This window comes from Oncorhynchus kisutch, linkage group LG16 (genome assembly GCF_002021735.2).
Source record: "Oncorhynchus kisutch isolate 150728-3 linkage group LG16, Okis_V2, whole genome shotgun sequence".
NCBI classification, from domain to species: Eukaryota; Metazoa; Chordata; class Actinopteri; order Salmoniformes; family Salmonidae; genus Oncorhynchus; species Oncorhynchus kisutch.
This window is the reverse complement of record NC_034189.2, coordinates 28,757,766-28,783,242: the sequence shown is the minus strand read 5'-3', so window position 1 is coordinate 28,783,242 and position 25,477 is coordinate 28,757,766. Positions and strand designations below refer to the sequence as shown.

The following is a 25,477-nucleotide window of genomic DNA, read 5'->3' as shown; positions in this document are numbered from 1 at the left end:
CATTATGCCTAACCTTAACGTAAGACCAAAAAGCACATTTGTGTTTTCTTGAAGCTTTACGATATAGACTTTGTGGCTGTATTATCGCGTGGAGACCCCTCTGGTCAGAGGGAGGCAGGGCAAACACTGTGACAAGCATAGGCATAACACAGTTAGTTACTTGCCATCTCTCATCAGCCTAGGTCGATATTTGCCATTCGGATCTACAGTCGTACAATAGAAAATACGCATTTAACAAGATGCCTAAGCCATTGACAGACCAGGAGAAGAGAAAGCAGATATCGGTGCGAGGGCTTGCAGGTGTGGAAAATGTTTCAGACCTCAAGACTAATTTTAATCGCCATCTCCACTTTACACTCGTAAAGGACCGAAATGTGGCGACCAAAAGGGACTACTACTTCGCCTTGGCCAACACAGTGCGCGACCATCTGGTTGGCCGATGGATCAGGACGCAGCAGCACTACTACGAGAAAGACCCCAAGGTAAGCAGTCGAGTTGCCGCAGTGACACAGTGTTCCCGTCCCATCGCAATCTTCCGCACATATTGCAGGCTTCGGCACGTAGGCCTACGCCTCTGTCAGACTCCGGGTAAAGTGGGGAGGGGGTGGTTTTCCCAGGGAAATATCACTGCGCATTATGTGAAATTATGCTGAAATCTAGACTCTGCGCTTCAGACGCTAAAATTACAGAAGTGTTATGCTCATATAATATCAATTGAAGGGAAAGTAGACTATTTCATCCTCAATGTGATTATGCAGGGAAAATGGTAAAGGAATGCCAAATTCTACATTGAGCGCTCCATCAAAGCACCTTGCTAGTTAGGCTACATTATGATGTTGCATCTCTGGATGAGAAAACATTCAGTACATTTCTGTATATTATCTAATTCTTAATCACTGAGTTGATAAACTGGAGACCGCATCCAAGATGGACGCCTGTCGTTTTCAACATAATCTACTCACGTTCGCATACTCTTATCATTTTTTTTTAATAATATACATTTCATACATTTTGAAGGATATACATTTAAATGTTACATTTGTTAAGAATGTATAGATTTTTGTAACACAAAACATCACAAACACGCAAAACCAAAAACGCACACAGGGTTGTACATTCAAATACATGTAAAATGCTTAAAGCTGCAATATGTAACTTTTTGGGCGACCCGACCAAATTCACATAACAATGTGAGTTATAGGCCTGTCATTCTCTTTTGAAAGCAAGTTTAAGAAGTGGTAGATCTGTTCTATGTGCGCTATTTCTATGCTTCCTGTTCTTAAATTTTTGTGTCTTTAATTTTCGGTTTTGTACACGACCTACAATATTTTTGTTTATGTAATATATATTTCACAGCGGTTTAGAAGTTACAATGATTCTCTACACTATACCTGCTTGGTTTGTCACATAAACTGAAATTAGGCTAACTATTATAATTTCAGCAACCAGGAAATGGCAAGCGATTTCTGGATAGTGCATCTTTAAGAGTAGCAATAGATTGAATTACTTTATTATTCTTATAGAGCATATTTTTTAATGTAACAAAGTAATTATTTAATTCAACCTTTAAAAATACAGAATATTATTTGTTATGTTCTTAAAGAAAGTAATTTTATGGGTGTAATATTGAGCAAGAGTTATGAACAAATGCATCACATACGGTTCATTAGTTGAGAATCTTGGATTATTAAACAGAAAAATAACATCATACATTTGCAGATTTAATGTCTACCCAGGAAATAGTTACATACACACATTGGAAAAATAAATGTTAAATTGATTCTGTCCAATTCTAGTGAATCTTTTTTTTCATTTCAACAATTTACTATCTGTAATGTGCTAGAAGCCTTGCTTAAGACTGATATCCACTGGGGCTGATATGCTTGATCCATTTTTCCTGCAGATCTCTGCCCCCTTGATTGCTGAATCATTAACCCATATTTTTAATGGGCAAATATATCTGGTACTATCCCCAAGGTTTGGAAGGCGGCCCATCTACTCCCCGTTCACAGGTGGTGACCCTAAATAATTATCGCCCAATTTTTTGCCTAGGTAAAATATTAGAATTCTTGATTATTTCTCAGCTAAGATCTTTCTTATCTTTGAAATGTATTCTAAATGTGCTGTACATCAGACAGGTTTTAGACCAGGTCATAGCACTATCTATGCTGCATCCCTAGTTATAAATTATTAACAGTATGGATAAAAGGCAACATTGTGCTGTCATCTTCATTGACCTGTCAAAGGCTTTCGATACTGTTGATCAATGTAACCTGCACTTGTATGCAGATAATACTGGGTATGCTATTGCCCCCACAGTTGACCAGGCTCTATCTGAACTACAGTCTGTCTTCATTGTATTACAGAAAAACTTTATTGACCTGAAATTAGTATTAAATGCAGGTAAAACAAAGTATATGTTGTTCTCTAGAGCGCATAAAAATAACTAATGATTTAAGCATATGTACTTTGGATGGTGTCTATATTGATCTTGTCCCTGCTTACAAAAATCTGTTCATCTGGATAGATGAAAAGCTGTCTTTTAAAAAGCATATTGATGAGGTAGTTAAGAAGCTGAGAATAAAAATGGTCTTCTTCTATAGAAATACAGTGCATTTGGAAAGTTTTCAGACCCCTTGACTTTTTCCACATTTTGTTACGTTACAGCCTTATTCTAAAATGTATTACATTGTTGTTTTCCCTCATCAATACCCGATAATGACAAATAAAAACAGAAATATCACATTTACACAAGTATTCAGACCCTTTACTCAGTACTTTGTTGAAGCACCATTGGCAGTGATTACAGCCTCAAGTCTTCTTGGGTATGACGCTACAAGCTTGGCACACCTGGATTTGGGGAGTTTCTCCCAATCTTCTCTGCAGATCCTCTCAAGCTCTATCAGGTAGTATGGGGAGTGTCACTGCACAGCTATTTTCAGGTCTCTCCAGAGATGTTCAAGATGTCCAGGCTCTGGCTGGGCCACTCAAGAACATTCAGAGACTTATCCCGAAGCCACTCCTGTGTTGTCTTGGCTGTGTGCTTAGGGTCGTTGTCCTGTTGGAAGGTGAATCTTCTCCCCAGTCTGAGGTCCTGAGTGCTCCGGAGGAGGTTTTCATCAAGGATATTTCTGTACTTTGCTCCCTTCATCTTTCCCTCGATCCTGACTAGTCTCCCAGTCCCTGCTGCTGAAAAACATCCCCACAGCATGACGCTGCCACCCCCATGCTTCACCGTAGGGATGGTGCCAAGTTTCCTCCAGATGTGATGCTGGGCATTCAGGCCAAAGAATTCAATCTTGGTTTCATCAGACCAGAGAATCTGTTTTTTTCAAGTGGCTTCTGTCTGGCCATTCTGCCATAAAGGCTTGATTTGGTGGAGTGCTGCAGAGATGGTTGTCCTTCTGGAAGATCCACCCACCACCACAGAGGCACTCTGGAGCTCTGTCAGAGTGACCATCGGGTACTTGGTCACCTCCCTGACCACGGCCCTAGCTCTAGGAAGAGTCTTGGTGGTTCCAAACTTATTCCATTTAAGAATGATGAAGGCCAAGGTGTTCTTGGGGACCTTCAATTCTGCAAAAAAAGTTGGCACCCTTCCCCAGATCTGTGCCTCGACACAGTCATGTCTCGATGCAGACATGTCTCGGAGCTCTATGGACAAATTCTTCTACCTCATGGCTTGTTTTTTTTTTGCAAACATTTCTGAAATGCTGGTTTTGCTTTGTCATTATGGGGTATTGTGTGTTGATTGATGTGGAAAAAAACAATTTCATCCATTTTAGAATAAGGCTGTAATGTAATAAAATGTGAAAAAGTCAAGGGGTCTGAATACTTTCTGAATACACTGTATTATGTGACTTGTTAAACTTATTTAGGCTTGCCATAACAAAGGGGTTGAATACTTATTGACTCAAGACATTTCAGATGTAATTTCTTTATTGATTTGTAAACATTTCTGAAAAACATAGTTCCACTTTGACATTATGGGGTATTGTGTGTCTTTTGTCTGCGCTTATGTCTGCGCTTATGTACAGCTCTGTTCCATTCGAACCACAGGTTTTTTCAATGGGTTTCAAGTGTGGAGACTTAACCATTTCTTTGTGGATTTTGGTGTGTGCTTGGGGTTATTGTCTTGCTGGAAGATCCACTTTGCGGCCAAGTTTCAGTCTCCTGATATCCGAAGTCTATGCCGTATTCTGAGGCCTTGAACCTCTTGTCCACTTTAGTAGTGTTGTTTGTGAGATTCACAAAGTCCCCCAGCATGTAGGGCTCCACTGTCACACAGTCCACCACCTCACCCGTCTCCAAGATTTGAAACACAACAACCAGCTGTCTAAACAGGAGGCAGGTTCACTTCCTCTGAAGATTTCTAAACATTACTAGTGCATAACATTTGTCATTTAGCAGACGCTCCTAGGACCAGTGGAATCAAAGGTCCATCACTGTATTTGTAGGTAGTTATGGGTTTTGATTTTGTTCATGCATACCTACTGTAAAATATGATGGTGGATCTTTGATGTTATGGGGCTATTCTGCTTCCACTGGTCCTGGGGCCCTTGTTAAGGTCAACAGCATCAACGTTGTTGCCTCTGCCAGGAGGCTGAAAGCTGGCCGGATGTGGATCTTCCAGCAAGACCATAACCCAAAGCTAGAGGTCGACCGATTAATCGGAATGGCCGATTTAATTAGGGCCATTTTCAAGTTTTCATAACAATCGGAAATTGGTATTTTTGGGCGCCGATTTGCCAAATGTTTTACTTTTTTTAAGTTGATTTTTTAAATCTTTATTTAACTGGGCAAGTCAGTTAAGAACACATTCTTATTTTCAATGACGGCCTAGGAACGGTGGGTTAACTGCCTCGTTCAGGGGCAGAACGACAGATTCTCACCTTGTCAGCTCGGGGCACCCAATCTTGCAACCTTACAGCTAACTAGTCCAACGCAATAACGACCTGCCTCTCTCTCGTTGCACTCCACAAGGAGACTGCCTGTTACGCGAATGCAGTAAGCCAAGGTAAGTTGCTAGCTAGCATTAAACTTATCTTATAAAAAACAATCAATCATAATCACTAGTTAACTACACATGGTTGATGATATTACTAGATATTATCTAGCGTGTCCTGTGTTGCATATAATCTGACTGAGCATACAAGCATACAAGTATCTAAGTATCTGACTGAGCGGTGGTAGGCAGAAGCAGGCGCGTAAACATTCATTCAAACAGCACTTTCGTGGGTTTTGCCAGCAGCTCTTTGTTGTGCGTCAAGCATTGCGCTGTTTATGAATTCAAACCTATCAACTCCCGAGATGAGGCTGGTGTGACCGAAGTGAAATGGCTGGCTAGTTAGCGCTCGCTAATAGCGTTTCAAACTTCACTCTCTCTGAGCCTTCGGGTGGTTGTTTCCCTTACTCTGCATGGGTAACGCTGCTTCGATGTGGTGGTTGTTATCGTTGTGTTGCTGGTTCGAGCCCAGGGAGGAGCGAGGAGAGGGACAGAGGCTATACTGTTACACTGGCAATACTAAAGTGCCTATAAGAACATCCAATAGTCAAAGGTTAATGAAATACAAAATGGTATAGAGGGAAATAGTCCTATAATAACTACAACCTAAAACTTCTTACCTGGGAATATTGAAGACTCATGTTAAAAGGAACCACCAGCTTTCATATGTTCTCATGTTCTGAGCAAGGAACTGAAACGTTAGCTTTCTTACATAGCACATATTGCACTTTTACGTTCTTCTCCAACACTTTGTTTTTGCATTATTTAAACCAAATTGAACATGTTTCATTATCTACTTGAAGCTAAATTGATTTTATTGATGTATTATATTAAGTTAAAATAAGTGTTAATTCAGTATTGTTGTAAATTGTCATTATTACAAATACATGTGTTTTTTTAATCGGCCGATTAATCGGGATCGGCTTTTTTAGTCCTCCAATAAACGGTATCGGAGTTGAAAAATTATAATCGGTCGACCTCTACCCCAAGCACACATCAAAATCCACAAAGAAATTGTTCATCAGTAGCAATATGCTAAATGCGTTTACATGAAAGAAGCTATGCAAATATAGCAACAAGATAACAATATGAATTTTAAAAGTGTGATGTTGGTGATGTAGACGCCAAGGAACTTGAAGCTCTCAACTTGCTCCACTATAGCCCGTCAATGAGAATGGGGGCGTGCTCGGTCCTCCTTTTCCTGTAGTACACAATCATCTCCTTGGTCTTGATCATGTTGAGGGAGAGGTTGTTTTCCTTGCACCACAGGGTCAGGTCTTTGACCTCCTCCCTATAGGCTGTCTCATTGTTGTCGGTGATTGGGCCTACCACTGTTGTGTCATCAGCAAACTTAATGATGGTGTTGGAGTCATGCCTGGCCGTGCAGTCATGAGTGAACAGAGAGTACAGGAGGGGACTGAGCACGCACCCCTGAGGGGCCACCGTGTTGAGGATCAGCGTGGCGGATATGTTGTTACCTACCCTTACCACCTGGGTGCGGTCTGTCAGGAAGTTCAGGATCCAGTTGCAGAGGGAGGTGTTTAGTCCCAGGGTCCTTAGCTTAGTGATGAGATTTGAGGGCGCTATAGTGTTGAACGCTGAGCTGTTGTCAATGAATAGCATTCTCACATAGGCGTTCCTTTTGTCCAGGTGTGAAAGGGCAGTGTGGTGTGCAATAGAGATTGCATCATCTGTGGATCTGTTGGTGGGGTATGCAAATTGGAGTGGGTCTAGTGTTTCTAGGATAATGGTGTTGACGTGAGCCATGACCAGCCTTTCAACGCATTTCATGGCTACAGATGTGAGTGCCACGGGTCGGTAGTCATTTAGGCAGGCTACCTTAGTGTTCTTGGGCACAGGGACTATGGTAGTCTGCTTGAAACATGTAGGCAATTCAGACTGAGACAGAGAGAGCTTTGTACACATCTCTATGTGTGGAGTAAAGTTGGTCACATTTAACATGCTAATAGAAATGAGGTAAAACTGATTTAAGTTTCCCTGCATTAAAGTCCCCGGCCACTAGGAGTGCCGCCTCTGGATGAACGTTTTCCTGTTTACTTGTGGAGGTATACAGCTCATTGAGTACGGTTTTAGTGCCACCCTCAGTCTGTGGTGGTATGTAGACACCTACGAAAAATACAGATGAAAACTCTCTAGGTAGATAGTGTGGTCTACAGCTTATTATAAGATACTCTACCTCATGCGAGCAAAACCTTGAGACTTCCTTAGATATCATGCACCAGCTGTTGTTTACATAAATGCATAGGCCCCCATCCCGTGTCTTACCAGAGGCTGCTGTTCTGTCTTGCCGATAGAGTGTATAACCCTTCAGCTGTATGTTCTCAATGTCATTGTTCAGCCATGTCCCGTTGGTTGGATAAACATGCTTTCAGTTCGTCCCATTTATTTCCCAGCGATTGAACGTTAGCTAGCAGGACGGAAGGCAAAGGCAGATTAGCCACTCGTCGCCTGATCCTCACAAGGTACCCTGATCTCTTTCCGCGAAATCTCAGTTTCCTTCTTCCACAAATAACAGGGATCTGGGGTGTTTGTATAATATCCCTCCCGTCCGACTCAGTGAAGAAGAACTCTTCATACAGTTTGAGGTAAGAAATCGCAGTGCTGATGTCCAGAAGCTCATTAGAAGCAACATTATGTACAAAACAAGTTATGAACAACGCAAAAAAACTAACAGGATAGCATGGTTGGTTAAGAGCCAATAAGATGGCATCCTTCCCATCCAGCACCATCACATAAACAATAGAGTAGATAAAGTTGGTAGACAAACAAGCAAGCAGTATTAACTCAAAAGCGGGCCTTAATTAATTCGCATTAAAAAACAAGTGCACAGAATTTGCAAAAAATTCCATGTCAATGAACAACTACATGTAGCACCAAGAAAACTGATCAATGAGTATGTTTACATGCACACTAATAATTCAATATTAAACTGCTTATGGCAGTAGGCCAGGCACGTGCACAGATAGGGGTCTACCTGTGCCTCCCACTTGCTCCTTTGCCGTCCCACTCGCCAAGTGCCCTTTTGGGTGGTGGTATAATTTTATTTTTGAATACAGGTTTTGGCATTGTTCTGAACCGACTGCCCGCAAGTCGTCATGACATCGTCAAGTTCGCCACCCTCTACCCCCACCCAGTCCTTTTGTTGCGCCTGTTGTTCTGGCCTGTAGAGAGCTCGCACGCACAAAACAAGCTCTCAGTCTTATGGCAGAGTTAGATGTTCATCCACGTCTTCCAAACTTTTTTTATTTATTTACTCCAAACGTCAAATTTCAAAGTGTTTTTGTTGCTCCTGCTGCTCGTAAGTTTAGGCACTCATTCCAAATGGTTACGGTAAGGGTTAAGTTTTGGGATAGGGTTAAAACCAAAAACCAACTTGCACGATAGAGATCGAACGCACAACCTTCTGATCCAGAGTCATGGGACCACCCCCGCCCACAACACCCTAACAAAACCCAAGCCTACTTGATGGTAACAGCGCTCACTATTGCCCCAGTGGCCAGTTTTGAAGGCATTTCCCGACGTCCTTAGGACATGGATAGACGTTAATCTTGAACTACGTGGCTGTGCATGCTTTTCTGCTGTCCGGTATTCAAATTTGAGATGTAGTCACCGGTCCAGTGTATAGCTAGCTACCTAGTTTAAATATCAACAGTACTGCAACAGCAGCAAAACATTTGATTAACACTTGATAACACTTGATTTACATCATCGATATTCGGTCTGGTTGGCTGATACACGCAGCAGAGAGAGGCCGAAAGAGAGAGGATCAGATGCATCAATGAGGCCTCCGACTCAACTCCCCCCCCTTCAGTCGGGAGTTGGACATGTGTGTCAGGGCAGCAGCAACACAGACCACAATATACAAAAATATCCAAACAAGCCAGCCTGACATTTATCATGGGTTAGAAGATTATGAATATTATATTATTAAGTTATTATTTAAAAATCGAAAGAGCATTGAAGATTTTTAAAAAAGCAATCAGTCAAAAAAAAGGGGGGGGGGTTGTGGTCTTTTTTTCATTTTGAGCACCTGCACCCTGAAAGGTCTGTGCACGGCCATGCAGTAGGCCTGACTTTGACATTACTAGTCATATAAACGCCTTACTCTGTTTTATATGAATCGGCGTAAAGTGTAAAGTCATAATCGGCATAAGCAGGTCTCCTGCAGCACGGTGATCAAATAAAGACCCTGAGAACATATTTGACCAATACCTCCATGCCCTGTAAGAAATATAAATAATCATTTGTTTACACGAATCCTTAGTTGATAACCCCTGGTCATCAAGAGTTCAATGACATTTTTGGTATTCGGCCCATTTTCCTATAATAGTAATTTCTCATAATCAATCCGTTCTTCCCAAAGTCTTCATGTTTACAAATGCATTTAATAGCTGTAGTAATAGTTGTAACACTGCTGTTATTTAGAGTGTTTATGTAACCCCATCTCCACCAATGACTGGCATCTCCCTCCCTAGTCGCTCTAACCTTTTAGAAGGGGCCACTAATGCGACTATTTTTAACAAGGGACTAGATGCCTTTGTCACTTTATCATGGTCACACTCAATGGGACAGTAGGGAGCTCTGTTTTCCATGTCCTCATTTGCATGCCCTCCTATTGTCGGAATAACCCCATTTGAAATGTCACAGGTCAATCGAAGTCTCGGGTGTCGTTCCCTCCTAGCTCTTCATTTAGGATATCAAACACACCATCCCGATCAATTATGTTGTAGCACTTTATACAACGAGTGGGTCTAATCCTGAATGCTGACTGATCCAGTCAGTGTCTATTCCAAGTTATCACAGGCTAAATATATGACGTTAAAATGCCTATTTACTCTGTTCCATCTGACTGTGCAATCCACTGTCTCAAAAGCATCTAGACATTACCTTATATTTATTTTAGAATAATATTTCATTTTCAACAGCAGAGATTTGTATAAAGCTTGCTATCTGTCTCTCCGACATTTTCAACATTGTTTCAGTATTCAAATTCGATCTTCAGCTGTCCCATAGTAATTTTGTCGGGAGTCGGGACGAGACAGACAGGCAGCCAGCGTTTCTCAGCCAGTCAAAATCATGACTCAGCTGGCATCATTTTTATAGATATATACAGGGTACGACAAAGCCTCAACAGTTTTTACCCCCAAGCCATAAGACTCCTGAACAGGTCATCAAATGGCTACCCGGACTATTTGCATTGTGTCCCCCCCCCCCCAACTCCTCTTTTTACGCTGCTGCTACTCTCTGTTTATCATACATGCATAGTCACTTTAACTATACATTCATGTACATACTACCTCAATTGGGCCGACCAACCAGTGCTCCCGCACACTGGCTAACCGGGCTATCTGCATTGTGTCCCGCACTTCCTTTCGTTTGACATGTTTTAATTGACATTTCTTTGTAAATCAAATCAAATCAATGTTTATTTGTCACGTGCGCCGAATACAACAGGTGTAGACCTTACAGTGAAATGCTTACTTACAGGCTCTACCCAACAGTGCAAAAAAGGTATTAGGTGAACAATGGGTAAGTAAAGAAATAAAACAACTGTAAAAAAGACAGGCTATATACAGACACCGGTTAGTCAGGCTGATTGAGGGAGTATGTACATGTAGATATGGTTAAAGTGACTATGCATATATGATGAACAGAGAGTAGCAGTAGCGTAAAAGAGGGGTTGGCGGGTGGTGGGTGGAGGGAAGTTTGCAGCCTTTCCAGCTTCAGTTTGAAGTGATTGTTTTAGCTGTGTTGTTGGCTAGCTGTTCTGAACAGCAGTGTCCTGACGAGTGAGCACATTTTCTATGTCAGGCATTGGCTCATTGTTATGGATGTATCCAAATAAAGGTCACTAGAAAACAGCTTAAACAAATGCAAATGCAGCTACTTTGCTGTTATTCTGGCTGCAATTTTTGACGTGACTAAGTTAGCCGTAGTTGGCTAGCTAGCAAGCAAGGGATAGGAATGATGCCCGCCAGTATGGCAATGGAACATTTGAAACGAACGACTGGGTCTACACCTGTTGTATTCGGCGCACGTGACAAATAAACATTGATTTGATTTGATTTACAAAGAAATGTCAATTAAAAATAGATACAGAACAAAAAGACTGAACGACTGGGTTGCATCTCTGGCAACCGAACCGATAGAAAGAACGACCAGCCGGCTTGGGTAGCAACCTTAGATTTGTGTAGGGACTATATGAAATTGTATGAATAAATTCATAAAAATTACATTTTTTTCAAATAAAAATATGTAAATCATTATTTAAATAAGATAGTAACCCATTGTATAAAAGTGATAATGCCCTCAAAGCCGGTGTTTGAAGGATATATTGGCACGGTTTGCCAGCCCTCAACTTCTTCTGGGGCCTAACAATACCCATGAAAATATATCCTCCAAACACCGGCTTCGAGGGCATTATCACTTAAGTGGGGCAGCAGGGTAGTCTAGTGGTTAGAGTGTTGGACTAGTAACCGAAAGGTTGCAAGATCGAATCCCCAAGCTTTGAGAGCATGCCCCTGAACAAGGCAGTTAACCCACTGTTCCTAGGCCGTCATTGAAAATAAGAATTTATTCTTAACTGACTTGCCTAGTTAAATAAAGGTTTTAAAAAAAAAATCATAAATAAATAAAAAGTAGTGACCTTAGAAATAATGAAGCGAAGAGGCATTTGCAACTAGAGGCATAAAAACTCTATATCACCTTTACTCCACACACAGAGATGCTTGCAAAGCTCTCCCTCCATTTACCAAATGTGACCATATCTCAAACAGGAAGTACCAGTGACGCTCTCAATACGGTAGTGGTCCGATGAAGCAGAGGCTAAACTACAGGACTGTTTTGCTAGCATTAATAAGTGCTTCATTAATAAGTGCCTCGAAGACTTTGTCCCCACAGTGACCTTACGTGCATATCCCAACCTGAAGCCATGGATTACAGGCAACAACCACACTGAGCTAAAGGCTAGAGCTGACGATTTCAAAGACCGAGAGACTAATCTGGACGCTTATAAAAAATTCAGATACGCCCTCCATCAAACAGACAAAGTGTAAATGCCTTTTATGCTCACTTTGAGGCAAGCAACACTGCACCACCATGCATGAGAGCACCAGCTGTTCCAGACAACTGTGTGATCACGCTCTCTGTAGTATATGTGAGTAAGACCTTTAAACAATTTAACATTCACAAGGCCGCAGGGCCAGACAAATTACCAGGATGGGTACTCAGAGCATGTGCTGACCAGCTGGCAAGTGTCTTCATTGACATTTTCAACCTCTCCCTGACCCAGTCTGTAATAGCTACATGTTCCAAGCAGACCACCATAGTCCCTGTGCCCAAGAATGTCAAGGTAACATGCCTAAATGACTATCGCCCTTTAGCACTCACATCTCTAAAAATATAATGCTTTGAAATGCTGGACATGGCTCACATCAACACCATCATCACATACACTGGACCCACTCCAATTCGCATACCGCCCCAACAGATCCACAGATGACGCAATCTCTATTGCACTCCACACTACCCTTTCTCACCTGGACAAAAGGAACACCTCTGTTAGAATGCTGATCATTGACTAAAGCTCAGCATTTAACTCTATAGTGCCCTCCAAGCTCATCACTCACACTGGATCCTGGACTTCCTGATGGGCCACCCCCGGGTGGTGAGGGTAGACCACAACACATCCACCACACTGACCCTCAACACGGGGCCCCTCAGGGGTACGTGCTTAGTCCGCTCCTGTACTCCCTGTTCACCTACGACTGCGTGTTTGTGCACGACTCCAACACCATCATTAAGACCCAACAGTGGTAGGACTGATCACTGACGATGATGAGACAGCCTACAGGGAGGTCAGAGACCTGGCAGTGTGGTGCTAGGACAATAAGAACTCCGTCAACATCAGCAAGACAAAGGAGCTATTCGTGGACTACAGGAAAAGGAGAAAAGGAGGGCCGAGCAAGCCCACATTCACATCGACGGGGCTGTAATGGACAGGGTCAAGCGCTTCAAGTTCCTCGGTTTGCACATTACTAAGGACCTATCATGGTCCAAACACACCAACACAGTAGTGAAGAGGGAACGACAACGCCTCTTCCCTCTCAGGAGGTTGAAAAGATTTGTCATGGACCCTCAGATCCTCAAAACGTTCTTCAGCTGCACAATTGAGTATGTTTACACGCACACTAATAATTCAATATTATAGAAGAAGGCCGAGTATGACATTAGTCATGTCAACATCTTACTCTGCTTATCTTAATCTGCATTAGGTCATAATCGAAATAAGCATACGGCGAGCAATCTTTCAAATTATTAGGACATGTAAACAGCTTAATCGGCGTTCCAGTGGTGGATTTGATCTGCGCATGTGCCAGGCCAGTCCCGGGTAGCGCGGCCAGTCCCGGGTAGCGCAAGCTTCCGTCTTATGTGCGAGTGAAGTGAGTTAGGGAAAAACTGTAGGTATGCATCGTATAAATCGTTTTCACATACACACCTCGCATGTCCCAACTCAGAATCAAATAGTCTTCGCAGAAATAACATGGTCACTGTGCGAGAACGTTTATTTTGTTTGCCGATGTTCTGCATTAACAAACGTTCCCATCGGGTAGCCTGATTTCAGATGTGTCCATGTAAACAGGATTGTTGCATTATTATGTGCATGTAACCATGCTCATTGAGAGCATCTTGACTGGCTGCATCACCGCTTGGTATGGCAACTGCTTGACCCGCAAGGAGCAACAGAAGGTGGTGCGTACGGCTCGGTACATCACTGAGGCCGAGCTCCTTGCCATCCAGGACCTCTATACCAGGAGGTGTCAGAGGAAGGCCCTAACAATTGTCAAAGACTCCAGCCACTCAAGTCATAGACTGTTCCCTCTGCTACCGCACGGCAAGCGGTACGAGAGCACCAAATCTGGGACCAAAACCTCCTGAACAGATTCTACCCCCAAGCCATAAGACGGCTGAACAGTTAACCAAATGGCTACATGTCCCCCTTTTTTTTCTATGGACATTCTTGCACTTGCTCTATGCACACTCACTGGACTCGACCCACACACTCACACATACTACACACTATATACGCTGACACAAACAAAACACTCACACATAGACACTCTTCACATAGGCTGCTGCTACTCTTTTTATTATCAATCCTGATTGCTTCGTCACTTTTACCCCTACTTACATGTACATTACCTCAATTACCTCAACTTCCTCATACCCCTGCACATTGACTCTGTACTGGTACTCCTTACAGAGACTGGACTCTGTTTATCATGCATCCTTGCTCTTTATTACAAATGCCAAGTCACTCACTCGCCATTGCAACCTGTACCAAATGGTAGGTTGGACCTCACTTCATATGCACAGAAAGCTACATTTGTATGTGTTCATCGACAAAGCCCTTTTGGGTAAACTCCCTCTTTACCTCTGTAGTCTGGTCTCCTTCACCACCAGCAGTTGTTGATTGTTGCTGCCTTCTTGGCCAGGTCTCCCTTGAAAAAGAGACTCCGGGTTTGCTTTTCCTGGTGAAATAAAGGTGAAATAAATAAAACAATAGAAACTCCTTGTATATAGCCTCGTTATTGTTGTTTTTTGTGTTACTATTTCCATTAAAAAATATATATTATTTGCTCATCTTCTCTTACCTTTGAACTCACGGTAAAGTCTACACCTGTTGTATTTGGTGCATGTGACAAAAATGTATTTGATTTCATTATGATTTCATCGCATAGCTTCAGTGTGAGTTACATACCCCATACATGAATCTGAATGAGAATATGATGTAAAAACATGTATGTCCTCGGTGACGTTGTAGTAGGTGGAGACAAGCTGCAGAGACATCCTATACGGACATGAGTAAACGAACTGCCACGGTTTGCAGCACTCTTGATGTCGGTTATTGTGAGACCATGGGATGAATCCAAGTGCTTTATAAATAACTTTTGTCTTTTGAAACAGTTATAATAGAGGCTTGGGAGTTAGTTGAACTCATTCCAATGCTCTCTCAGAAAGAGCTGTTGCTTGACGGGTCGCCAAGTATAGATCTGCTGTTTTTGGCAGCACCGGCTCTCCCCTCTTGGCTACAGCTGCTTCCTCTCTAGAAGAATAGGAGAGGCAGAGATCATGTTGCATTTCTCAGGGCTACCACATGGGGGCACACTACTGTTGGATGGCTGAAGGTGTGTTTTAATGCAGAGGGTATTCTGCGCTGTACTGTATTGCATTCACTTTTCTTGATGTACCTTCCTCTGTTGCTCCTCTCCAGCGTGTGTACTACCTGTCCCTGGAGTTCTACATGGGGCGCACCCTGCAGAATACCATGGTGAACCTGGCACTGGAGAATGCCTGTGATGAGGCCACCTATCAGGTGACTGACGGATAGGCCTTAGGGCCATAGGACCATTCTGGATCATAACAGTGTCCCATCATAGTTACCTCAACCTAGTACATTGTCTGTGACATATACTGTGGAGGGTATGAAACTGGCACATTGAACATTAATGACACTGACAATGAGTGCTTTTTTTTCACACTCCATGTAAGATTCTGATGTAATACTTTCTGATTATATAATAATTTCAGGTACGTGGCCCTACTCTGAGATTGAACACTGCCCCATCCCCTTGTATTCTGATGCTAAAGCTTGACTTATTACGCTAAGGTAGCTCCCATCCTCCCTCCACCCTAAAATGTATCATGGCTAATAAAGTACTATAAATCTTAACAATGTATCTTCGTCTTCAACAGTTGGGTCTGGACATGGAGGAGCTGCAGGACATTGAGGAGGATGCCGGCCTGGGAAATGGTGGTCTTGGACGGCTCGCTGGTGAGTTTCTCCTCCTACTCCTTGGCTCTCGATTGGTCTACCTCACTGGTTCTTCCCTGCACAAATAGTGTAGCCAATGACAGTGATGCTCAGGCAGTGGTCAGGAAAACCCCCACCTCATCTCTCCCTCCCCCCACCTGTGCTCTCAGCCTGCTTCCTAGATTCCATGGCGTCTCTGGGGCTGGCAGCTTACGGCTACGGCATCCGCTATGAGTTTGGCATCTTCAACCAGAAAATAGTCAATGGCTGGCAGGTAGTTTGACTGACTGGCAAAGTTGACTATATTTATGTACATGTCTGTGAGTGTATATGGTACTTTCCAGTGCTTGTTGGAGTCATGTGCTTTAGATGGTCCACTTATTTGATGAATCATTTCTCACATTTTTGTCATCTACTCACAGTAGAGTCATGATGCTGTATAATCAGAATAATCAACTCATAGTTCATTGTAGTGACTGACATCTCCTCACAGGTGGAGGAGGCTGATGATTGGCTGCGCTACGGCAACCCCTGGGAGAAGGCCCGCCCCGAGTACATGCGACCTGTCCACTTCTATGGCAGAGTGGAGCACACCCCCGAAGGGGTGAAATGGGTTGACACACAGGTGAGAGGCCACATAGAAAGGATACAACATAGAAATAGTCATCATTGTAGCCATAACTAAACATTACATGACCCTGCTATGTTGACAGGTAGTGTTGGCCCTTCCTTATGACACGCCAGTCCCTGGCTACAGGAACAACGTTGTGAACACCATGAGACTATGGTCCGCCAAGGCCCCATGTGATTTCAACCTGAAAGACTGTGAGTTACTTCTGGACTGTTTGGGCTTGCCTGGTTTACCGCTTGAACCTGCTGATTCAATTATGCATCGCTCAACATCTTTACAACCTTTGTAATAGTATTGTCAGTCAGCTAATTCACCAGTCAGATTGTCAGGATTGGAGCTGGAAAACAGTCTAGTGCAAGGCATTTTAAATGTATGATGAGACCAGACGTTTTTCTGCCGTTCTACAGTCAATGTTGGCGGCTACATTCAGGCTGTGCTGGACAGGAACTTGGCTGAGAACATCTCCCGTGTCCTCTACCCTAATGACAACGTGAGTAGAACCCAGTGTTTATGTCACTTTTATTTACCCAGCCGTCAATGCACTGTTATGAGGAATTCATAATAAACAAGTGGGATGGACTGTGGATCTGTGTTTGACCCTAGTTCTTCGAGGGCAAGGAGCTTCGTCTGAAGCAGGAGTACTTTGTGGTGGCGGCCACTCTGCAGGACATTGTCCGTCGCTTCAAGTCCTCAAAGTTTGGCTCCACCGAGGTTGTGCGTGTGGACCTGTCCACCCTACCTGACAAGGTAAGCTCGATACAATAGATATCCTTAGCGTCCTAGACTGTTGTAACCGGACGATATGTATCAAAGCACCATATACTCTCCAAATGTGTTTGTTCATTGACCACTCTTCGGTACTATGCCAAAGACACAATGGCGGAGTGTGAGACTATATGCAAAAGTTTCCTTCCCTAACTGCATCGTATCTATTGTGCTGATGTCCTCTCTCTTGCCCATATTGTAGGTGGCCATCCAGCTGAACGACACCCACCCTGCCTTGGCCATCCCTGAGCTGATGAGGATCCTGTTGGACACGGAGCACCAGACATGGGAGAAGGTACAGTGCTGGTCCCCCTGCTTAAGCAAAAGTGTTGCACAAAAAATAGAAGTGTAACGAATACTCACCACGAAAAGGGGAATGCTCGCAGAGATCTTTATATAATGACGAGATGCTCATGTCTCTGCCCTAACAATGGGAGTTGTTGTCCCAAAGGCGGGAAGGAAGGTCACAAGCTTAGGTCTAAAATAAGCCAATAGAAACACATTGGGCTTATTTTGGACAGATTTTTGGCAAGAGTGAAACCTCTCGCTTAGCCTCTTCCTCTCACAGCCTCTTCCTCTCACAATTTCCTTCTACATGCATCTTTGTGTTTTACCCCTCTCTCAGGCCTGGGACATCGTTACTCGTACCTGTGCCTACACCAACCATACAGTCCTGCCTGAAGCCCTGGAGCGCTGGCCAATCGACCTGTTCCAAAACCTTCTGCCCAGACACCTGGAGATCATCTTCGAGATCAACCGACGCCACCTGGAGGTAGAGAGAGGAAGAAGGCTGGAGGGAGGGGGGTGGAGTGGGAGAAAGAAAGAAAGACAGTGAGAGAGAGTGAGAGAGACATCCAAATGTTCACTCCATATTACAGTGTGGGTCAAATAAGAAAGGCATGGGTCTTAAAACCACCAGACGGTACAATTTTAGCCTTCTTACGCCGTGATTTTGCAGTCTCAGACAAAATGTCTACATCGTGGGCAAGTTCTTATGTCGTAAACGATTGTCGGACATCTTGGCTCATTCAGTGTGACAGGGTCTAGGTCTGCTAATTAAGTACCATTACGTGTGGTCGTAGGCTCCAACAAAGTTCTGTCAGTGTCTGAAACGTTGAGCCTTTATCGTATAGTGTAGCTGATGTTAAGAGCCGATCCTGGTGACTGACCTCAGCCACAAGGCACCTGACGATTATTGTGAATAGTCAGATTAATCTAACGGTTTGTTTGAAACGTTTTCATGCTTTGAAAGAAGAAAGATTTCCCTGAAAATATTTGTTATGTGATACATCTGGAATCAGGTTACCTGGTGGGATTTGTACAAAATCAGCAATCAAAATAAATGTTCAGCGACCATGTTCTTTAGGGGAAGCCTATTTAATTCTGAGTTCGAACACCAAAAGAATGCAGGCACCTGCTCGTCGAACATCTCATTCAAAAGTCATGGGCATTAATATGGAGTTGGTCCCCCCTTTGCTGCCAAAACAGCCTCCGCTCTTCTGGGAAGGCTTTCCACTGGATGTTGGAACATTGTTGCAGACACTTGCTTCCATTCAGCCACAGGAGCATTAGTGAGGTTGGGAACTGATGTTGGGCGATGAGGCCTGGCTCACAGTCAGAATTCCCGAATCCTCAGAAAGGTGTTCTATGAGGTTGAGTTCAGGGCTCTGTGCAGGCCTGTCAAGTTCTTCCACACCGATCTCGACAAACCATTTCTGTAGGGACCTCATGTTGTGCATGGGGGCATTGTCATGCTGAAACAGGAAAGTGCCTTCCCCAAACTGTTACCACAAAATTAGAAGCACAGAATCGTCCAGAATGTCATTGTATGCTGTAGCGTTAAGATTTCCCTTCACTGGAACTAAGGGGCCTAGTCTGTACCATGAAAAACAGCCCCAGACCATTATTCCTCCTCCACCAAACTTTTCTGTTGGCACTATGCATTCGGACAGGTAGCGTTATCCTGGCATCCGCCAAACCCAGATTTCTCCTTCGGACTGCCAGGTGGGTAAGCGTGATTCACCACTCCAGAGAATGCGTTTACACTGCTCCAGAGTTCAATGGCGGCAAGCTTTACACCACTCCAGCCGACGCCTGACATTGCGCATGGTGATCTTAGGTTTGTGTGTAGCAGCTCGGCCATGGAAACACATTTATTTATTTTTATTTTATTTTTATTTTATCCCCTTTTTCTCCCCAATTTCATGGTATCCAATTGTACGGGCTCGGGAGAGACGAAGGCCGAAAGCCAAGCGTCCTCCGAAACACAACCCAACCAAGCCGCACTGCTTCTTAACACAGCGCACCTCCAACCAGGAAGCCAGAACCACCAATGTGTCGGAGGAAACACCGTGCACCTGGCTACCTTGGTTAGCGTGCACTGCGCCCGGCCCGCCACAGGAGTCGCTGGTGCGCGATGAGACAAGAATACCCCTACCGGCCAAAACCTCCCTAACCCGGACGACGCTAGGCCAATTGTGCGTCGCCCCACGGACCTCCCGGTCGCGGCCGGCTGCGACAGAGCACGAACCCAGGGTCTCTGGTGGCACAGCTAGCGCTGCGATGCAGTGCCCTAGACCACTTTGCCACCCGGGAGGCTGGAAACCCATTTCATGAAGCTCCTGACCGAACCGTTCTTGTGCTGATGTTGCTTCTAGAGGCAGTTTGGAACTCAGTAGTGAGTGTTACAACAGAGAACAAACATTTTTTTCACGTTCTACGCGCTTCAGCACTCGGCGGTCCCGTTCTGTGAGCTAGACATTTTCCACTTTACAATAAAATAACTTACAGTTGACCGGGGCAGCTCTAGCAGGGCAGAAATTTGACAAACTGACTTACTGGAAGGGTGGCATGCTATGATGGTGCCACGTTGAAAGTCACTAAGCTCTTCGGTAAGGGCCATTCTACTGCCAATGTTTGTCTATGGAGATTGCATGTCTTTGTGCTTAATTGTATACACCTGTAAGCAACGGGTGTGGGTGAAATAACCATATCCACTAATTTGAAGGGGCGTCTACATACTTATATAGTGTATATTTGAATGTGAAAACTATTTCTAAATTGCATATTTTAAGTTGTTCCGAACTCACTTCACTCGCACATAAGCATAGAGTGAGGCTTGTGCCGCTGGTGCTGGCACATGTGCAGGTGAATTAAACCATTGCAGTTGATGTAGCCTATGTCAACTGGCATAGCCTCGCAAGCCATTCACAGATGGCAGATTCGCAGATTGCACAATCTGTCCAGGTTGACATCAAGATCTAATTTTGGAACACCGCACAGTGTGACGTGATGAAAGACTGAATTCGACGTACCGTCTGCAGAGCCTTTTAGAGGGATAAAGAGTTAGATGCAGTCCAAACCATTGCCTCAACATTTATGTGCTAGCATCTCTCACTAACATGATCAAAACAGGAAGGGCCGTACAACTACTATAAAATGCTTTGTCCCTCCTCCCTCAGCGCATTGCTAACCTTTACCCTGGGGACCATGACCGTCTGCGCCGCATGTCCCTGGTGGAGGAGGGCGACCAGAAGAAGATCAACATGGCCCACCTGTGCATCGTGGGCTCCCACGCCGTCAACGGAGTGGCCCGCATCCACTCGGACATCATCAAGGCCACTCTGTACAAAAAAAAACTGTTGTTTTATTTTGGCGTTAGCTATACTGTACTTTGCTATCCCATTGGTCAGTGAGATGTCGAGGGGCATTTGATCATTTGCCCATTGTGTCCACAGGTTCAAGGACTTCTACGAGGTGGACCCCCACAAGTTCCAGAACAAGACCAATGGCATCACACCGCGACGCTGGCTGGTCATGTGCAATCCTGGACTGGCTGAAGTCATTGCAGAGGTATGTGGTGGAGTATACAGCTAAAGTGAAGTAAGAGTGGCTTTGACAGTAGTGTTTGATAGAATTCTTCTAAACATGGGTGTTTCTGAATGTTTGAATGTGCAGAGGATTGGTGAGGATTACATACGCGATCTCGGCCAGCTGAAGAATTTACTGGAGTTTGTGGATGACGACTCTTTGATTCGGGACATCGCCAAGGTCAAACAGGTCAGAACACAACAGTCTCTTCTCATATGGTGTCGTTGTCATTTCGGTCCACATCTCCGACTTGAGACAATGACTATCACTCCTCCTAACACCTGTTTCTATCTGTAGGAGAACAAGCTTAAGTTTTCTGCCTATCTCGAGGAGCACTACAAGGTGAAGATCAACCCCAACTCCATGTTCGACGTTCAAGTCAAGAGGATCCACGAGTACAAGAGGCAGCTGCTTAACTGCCTGCACATCATTACTCTCTACAACCGTGAGTGGTACTCCATTCTTTCACAGCTCTAGTGAGAGACATTATTCAGTAAACCAAGTTAGCCTGTTTTCTTTTTCAATCAGGCATCAAGAAGGAGCCCAACAAGAATTGGACCCCCAGGACTATCATGATTGGAGGAAAGGTGAGTAGCAATTAAAGTGTGATTACATAACAAGGATACACAGTGTATTGTAAAAGTCTTAGTCATAGATATATTTTGTTAGCCTGGTCCTACATCTGTTTGAGCTGTCTTGCCAACTCCTATGGAGACAACGACTATAGTTTTTAAGACAGCACAAACAGATCTGAGACCAGGCTAATCTTTTGAGCTACCCTGTATGAGATTTTGGCATCCATGTGCTTCCATATGTTTTTCTCCATTTTCCCCAGGCTGCCCCTGGTTACCACACTGCTAAGCTGATCATCAGGCTGATCACGGCAGTTGGAGATATTGTCAACCACGACGAGGTGGTGGGCGACCGCCTCAAAGTCATCTTCCTGGAGAACTACAAGGTCACTCTGGCCGAGAAAAGTACCAAAAAAAAGTCACATACTTTGTTGGTTTCTTTCTTTATGCTCCAATAGGAGCTAAGTAACCCTCCATGTCTTCCTTCTTCGTTTAAGACTTCGCGCTCGCTAGCGCCGCCAAATTTTGTTAAAGGTTCTAAGACCCATCTTTCTCGGCCTGGTCTCATCTCTCTATTTCTGTTTTTCCCTGTCCCGCTCTCCCCCCCCCCATCTCTCTTTCTCTCTCTACCCAGTCATCCCTGCGTCCGATCTATCTGAGCAGATCTCCACAGCTGGCACAGAGGCGTCTGGAACTGGCAACATGAAGTTCATGCTGAACGGTGCGCTCACCATCGGCACAATGGACGGAGCCAACGTAGAGATGGCTGAGGAGGCCGGGGAGGAGAACCTCTTCATCTTTGGTATGAGGGTGGATGACGTGGACGCCATGGACAAGAACGGGTAAGACCGTGGAGGGTGTGAGTGGGTGGGTGGATGGATGGATGGACAAAGAGGTTCTGGTTAGTGATGGTGGAGAAGACAAAAAGATTGGCATTGGATGATAGCTATGGAGAGAACTTATGGATGACATGGAAGGATGCTTACTTGGTAAAGTTTGGTGAGGAAGCCAAGACGTTTGGAATGGTGAAGGATGGAAGGGAAGCAGATTTGTTTTGGGGGGGGGGGTGACTTGGAAATGATGATAGGTGGAAAAATGACATAATGGAAAAAATATGTTTTATCTTCTTTATAAATGTATCCTCTTCTTTGGTAATTTATCCATCTTCCAGATATGATGCCATGGAGTACTACAATCGCATTCCTGAGCTGAAGCTGGCCATGGACCAGATCGCTGGTGGATACTTCAGCCCCGACCAGCACGACCTCTTCAAGGACATTGTCAACATGCTACTGCATCATGACAGGTGGGTGAAAATGCTGAGTCACCGAAAGAATACCCAAATGCTGACACACTGTACTCAACTGATATACACGCAGCCACACAATGTCTAACCGAGCATGATGTTTGTGTTGCAGATTCAAGGTGTTCGCTGACTACGAAGCCTACATCAAATGTCAGGACAAAGTCAGTGCTCTCTACAAGGTCAGTGTTTCATAGACTGAATATCTATTGTTTTATTTTTTCTTAATTTCTTTCTTTTTTTGTAAAGTGTGTTAAGATCTGTTTAAATGCACTGTAAATAAAAGGTGACTTGACTATTCCCCTGTCAACTCTCAGAGTTTTTCCACATACATAACATAACAGTATTCCTTCCTTCTGCAATGGTTTTAATTCCCCTCTCTTCCGATCCATCCCAACAGAACCCCAAAGAATGGACCAAGATGGTGATCCACAACATCGCCGGTTGTGGTAAATTCTCTAGCGACCGCACCATCTCCCAGTACGCCCGGGAGATCTGGGGCATGGAGCCCAGCCTGGAAAGGATCCCTGCCCCAGATGATCCTCGCCAATAAGCCACGGCCAGACAACCAGCCTCAGGCTTGTCCACATTCCCAACCTCTGTTTTTCCCACAGCCCCAACTTCTGCCTTTACCTCTGGCTATTCCACAGACAAAAATGGTAACTTGAGAAATGGTTTAGAAACCTGAAATCTCCCCTATAACTAGTACCTTTTCATTGTGCTATTTAATTGTGGTCAGTATTAGTTAATGATTGACTATAGCAACCCCCTGTCCAGCTATGTGATGGCCAATAACCTGATACCACTTTTAACCTTGACATTCAGTACTAATCTTCAATGGGCTGGGTCAAAATCAGCATTCACCTTCTCAATGCATAGTCGACTGGCTGTGCAACATCAGTAACACTGTTGACCATCATTTCAGACAATTTGGCCGGAGAATACACCCTTTAACAGTCATTGGGGTCAACAAGTAGCTGGAAACCTCAACACTGTCTAATGGTACCAAAACCATGTCTTCCAAGGATGAGACAAGATACAACATTAGAGTGGCTGAAAATATGCACATTCTTCTCACATAGACACTGTGATTCTACACTACAGCTTTGGCCTGCCAATGACCACCTCTTTAATCATATCTGCACCAAATAACGAATCAGGTTCAATGGACTAGGTTGACATGCTCATCTTTTGGCTAGCCCCCCACACAATGCTTATTACTAAAAATTGTTTCTGCTGTCAGCTGTGTTTTGTTTAGCATGATCCCATCAGTATATCCTCAAAACATTGTCCCGGTGTCGGAAGTTATGATCCATCATTTAGTGCAACAAACTAAGCCTTCTGTCCTCCACCTTCTCTGCCTAATACCTCTATGATTGACTATAAAGCTGCCTTAACGAAGCTGTGTGTGTAGTTGTACGGCCTAAAGTGAGCCCATGAACACCTTGACTGCTCATGTAAGCAGCTAGTTTTTTATGTTAAAATAAATAAAAAATTCTGGTACAATAGTATTTTTCAGTGTTTGGAAGTCTTGGACTTAACTTTAAGATTATACTAGTAATTGAGTGTGTAGGGTTGATGTAAATTGCACTTTCCATTAGTTTATTCATGTTTATCTTCCTTTATGGAAGAGTCTGAAAAGCACTGAAAGCTTCAAACCCTGCATTCTCTTGTTAATGTGAAACAACCGTCAATAAAGGAGACAAAGTTACAACAATTGTTTTGTTACATTCCAAAATAGCTACATTCTCTCATCACTTTTTGTCTATACATTTTTGTGTCTATAAATAAAAACTGAGCAAATTACACCACGAAAATTAGGTAAAGACTATAAAATTGCAAACAAAGCCAAAGTGAAGTACACACACAACAAACACACAAACAAGCTAACTAGCTGTATAACTGGAACCTGTTGCTGCGTTAGAGCCACGCGGGACAACTTTGTTTGGATGTCTGGACGATACTGAAAATATTTAGCTAGCTAATGACCTCTTTTTCCACATGGAAAAGACAGACAGAGACTTGCTAGCTATGTTAGCTAGTTAGCTGGAATTTTCTACAAGGAATCTGCCTCCCAAAAAAAGCTTCTCCCAAGTGGGTGTGACACCTACTCCCATTGCCTGCTGTACTGCTGCTTGGATTCCATCTGGCGATCTGTTCACCGTCTGCCCTGGCCTGTCTCCCCCTGTCTGGTGTAGGTACCCCCACCACACTCACCTCTCTCTCCCAAGCTTTCGACTCTGAACTTACAATGGCTAGCCCCAAGTTGTTATATTTTTCGAAAGTGCTTTATGCTATTTGCCTCACCACTTCTGCGTGCTTTGTTGACTATAAACTTGCTTGTTTACCCAACATGGGACAGTCTATGTTATGTTTGTTCCCATACTCGGGACTCTGACTCTCTATTGGCCACACAAACTCTTGGCCTCCCATCCTATTCTAACCACCTCTCGCCGGCTTTGTATTCATGTTACCTGATGAAATTGCTGTACAAAAT

At 43.9% G+C, this 25,477-nt stretch overlaps 1 protein-coding gene across 1 annotated transcript; it reads left to right on the top strand.

Annotated features, from left to right (window-relative positions):
* On the top strand, positions 1 to 24,786 carry LOC109906586 (glycogen phosphorylase, muscle form). The gene is made up of 20 exons (XM_020504348.2): positions 1 to 482; positions 15,300 to 15,401; positions 15,782 to 15,860; positions 16,010 to 16,113; positions 16,333 to 16,464; positions 16,553 to 16,664; positions 16,878 to 16,960; positions 17,074 to 17,217; positions 17,438 to 17,530; positions 17,861 to 18,007; positions 20,697 to 20,860; positions 20,973 to 21,087; positions 21,193 to 21,294; positions 21,403 to 21,550; positions 21,634 to 21,692; positions 21,941 to 22,082; positions 22,312 to 22,519; positions 22,849 to 22,983; positions 23,096 to 23,162; positions 23,381 to 24,786. Exons 1-20 carry the CDS (start codon positions 240 to 242, stop codon positions 23,531 to 23,533), a joined length of 2,532 nt encoding a protein of 843 aa, XP_020359937.1. The 5' UTR covers positions 1 to 239; the 3' UTR covers positions 23,534 to 24,786.
* Positions 24,787 to 25,477: the final 691 nt, after the last annotated feature.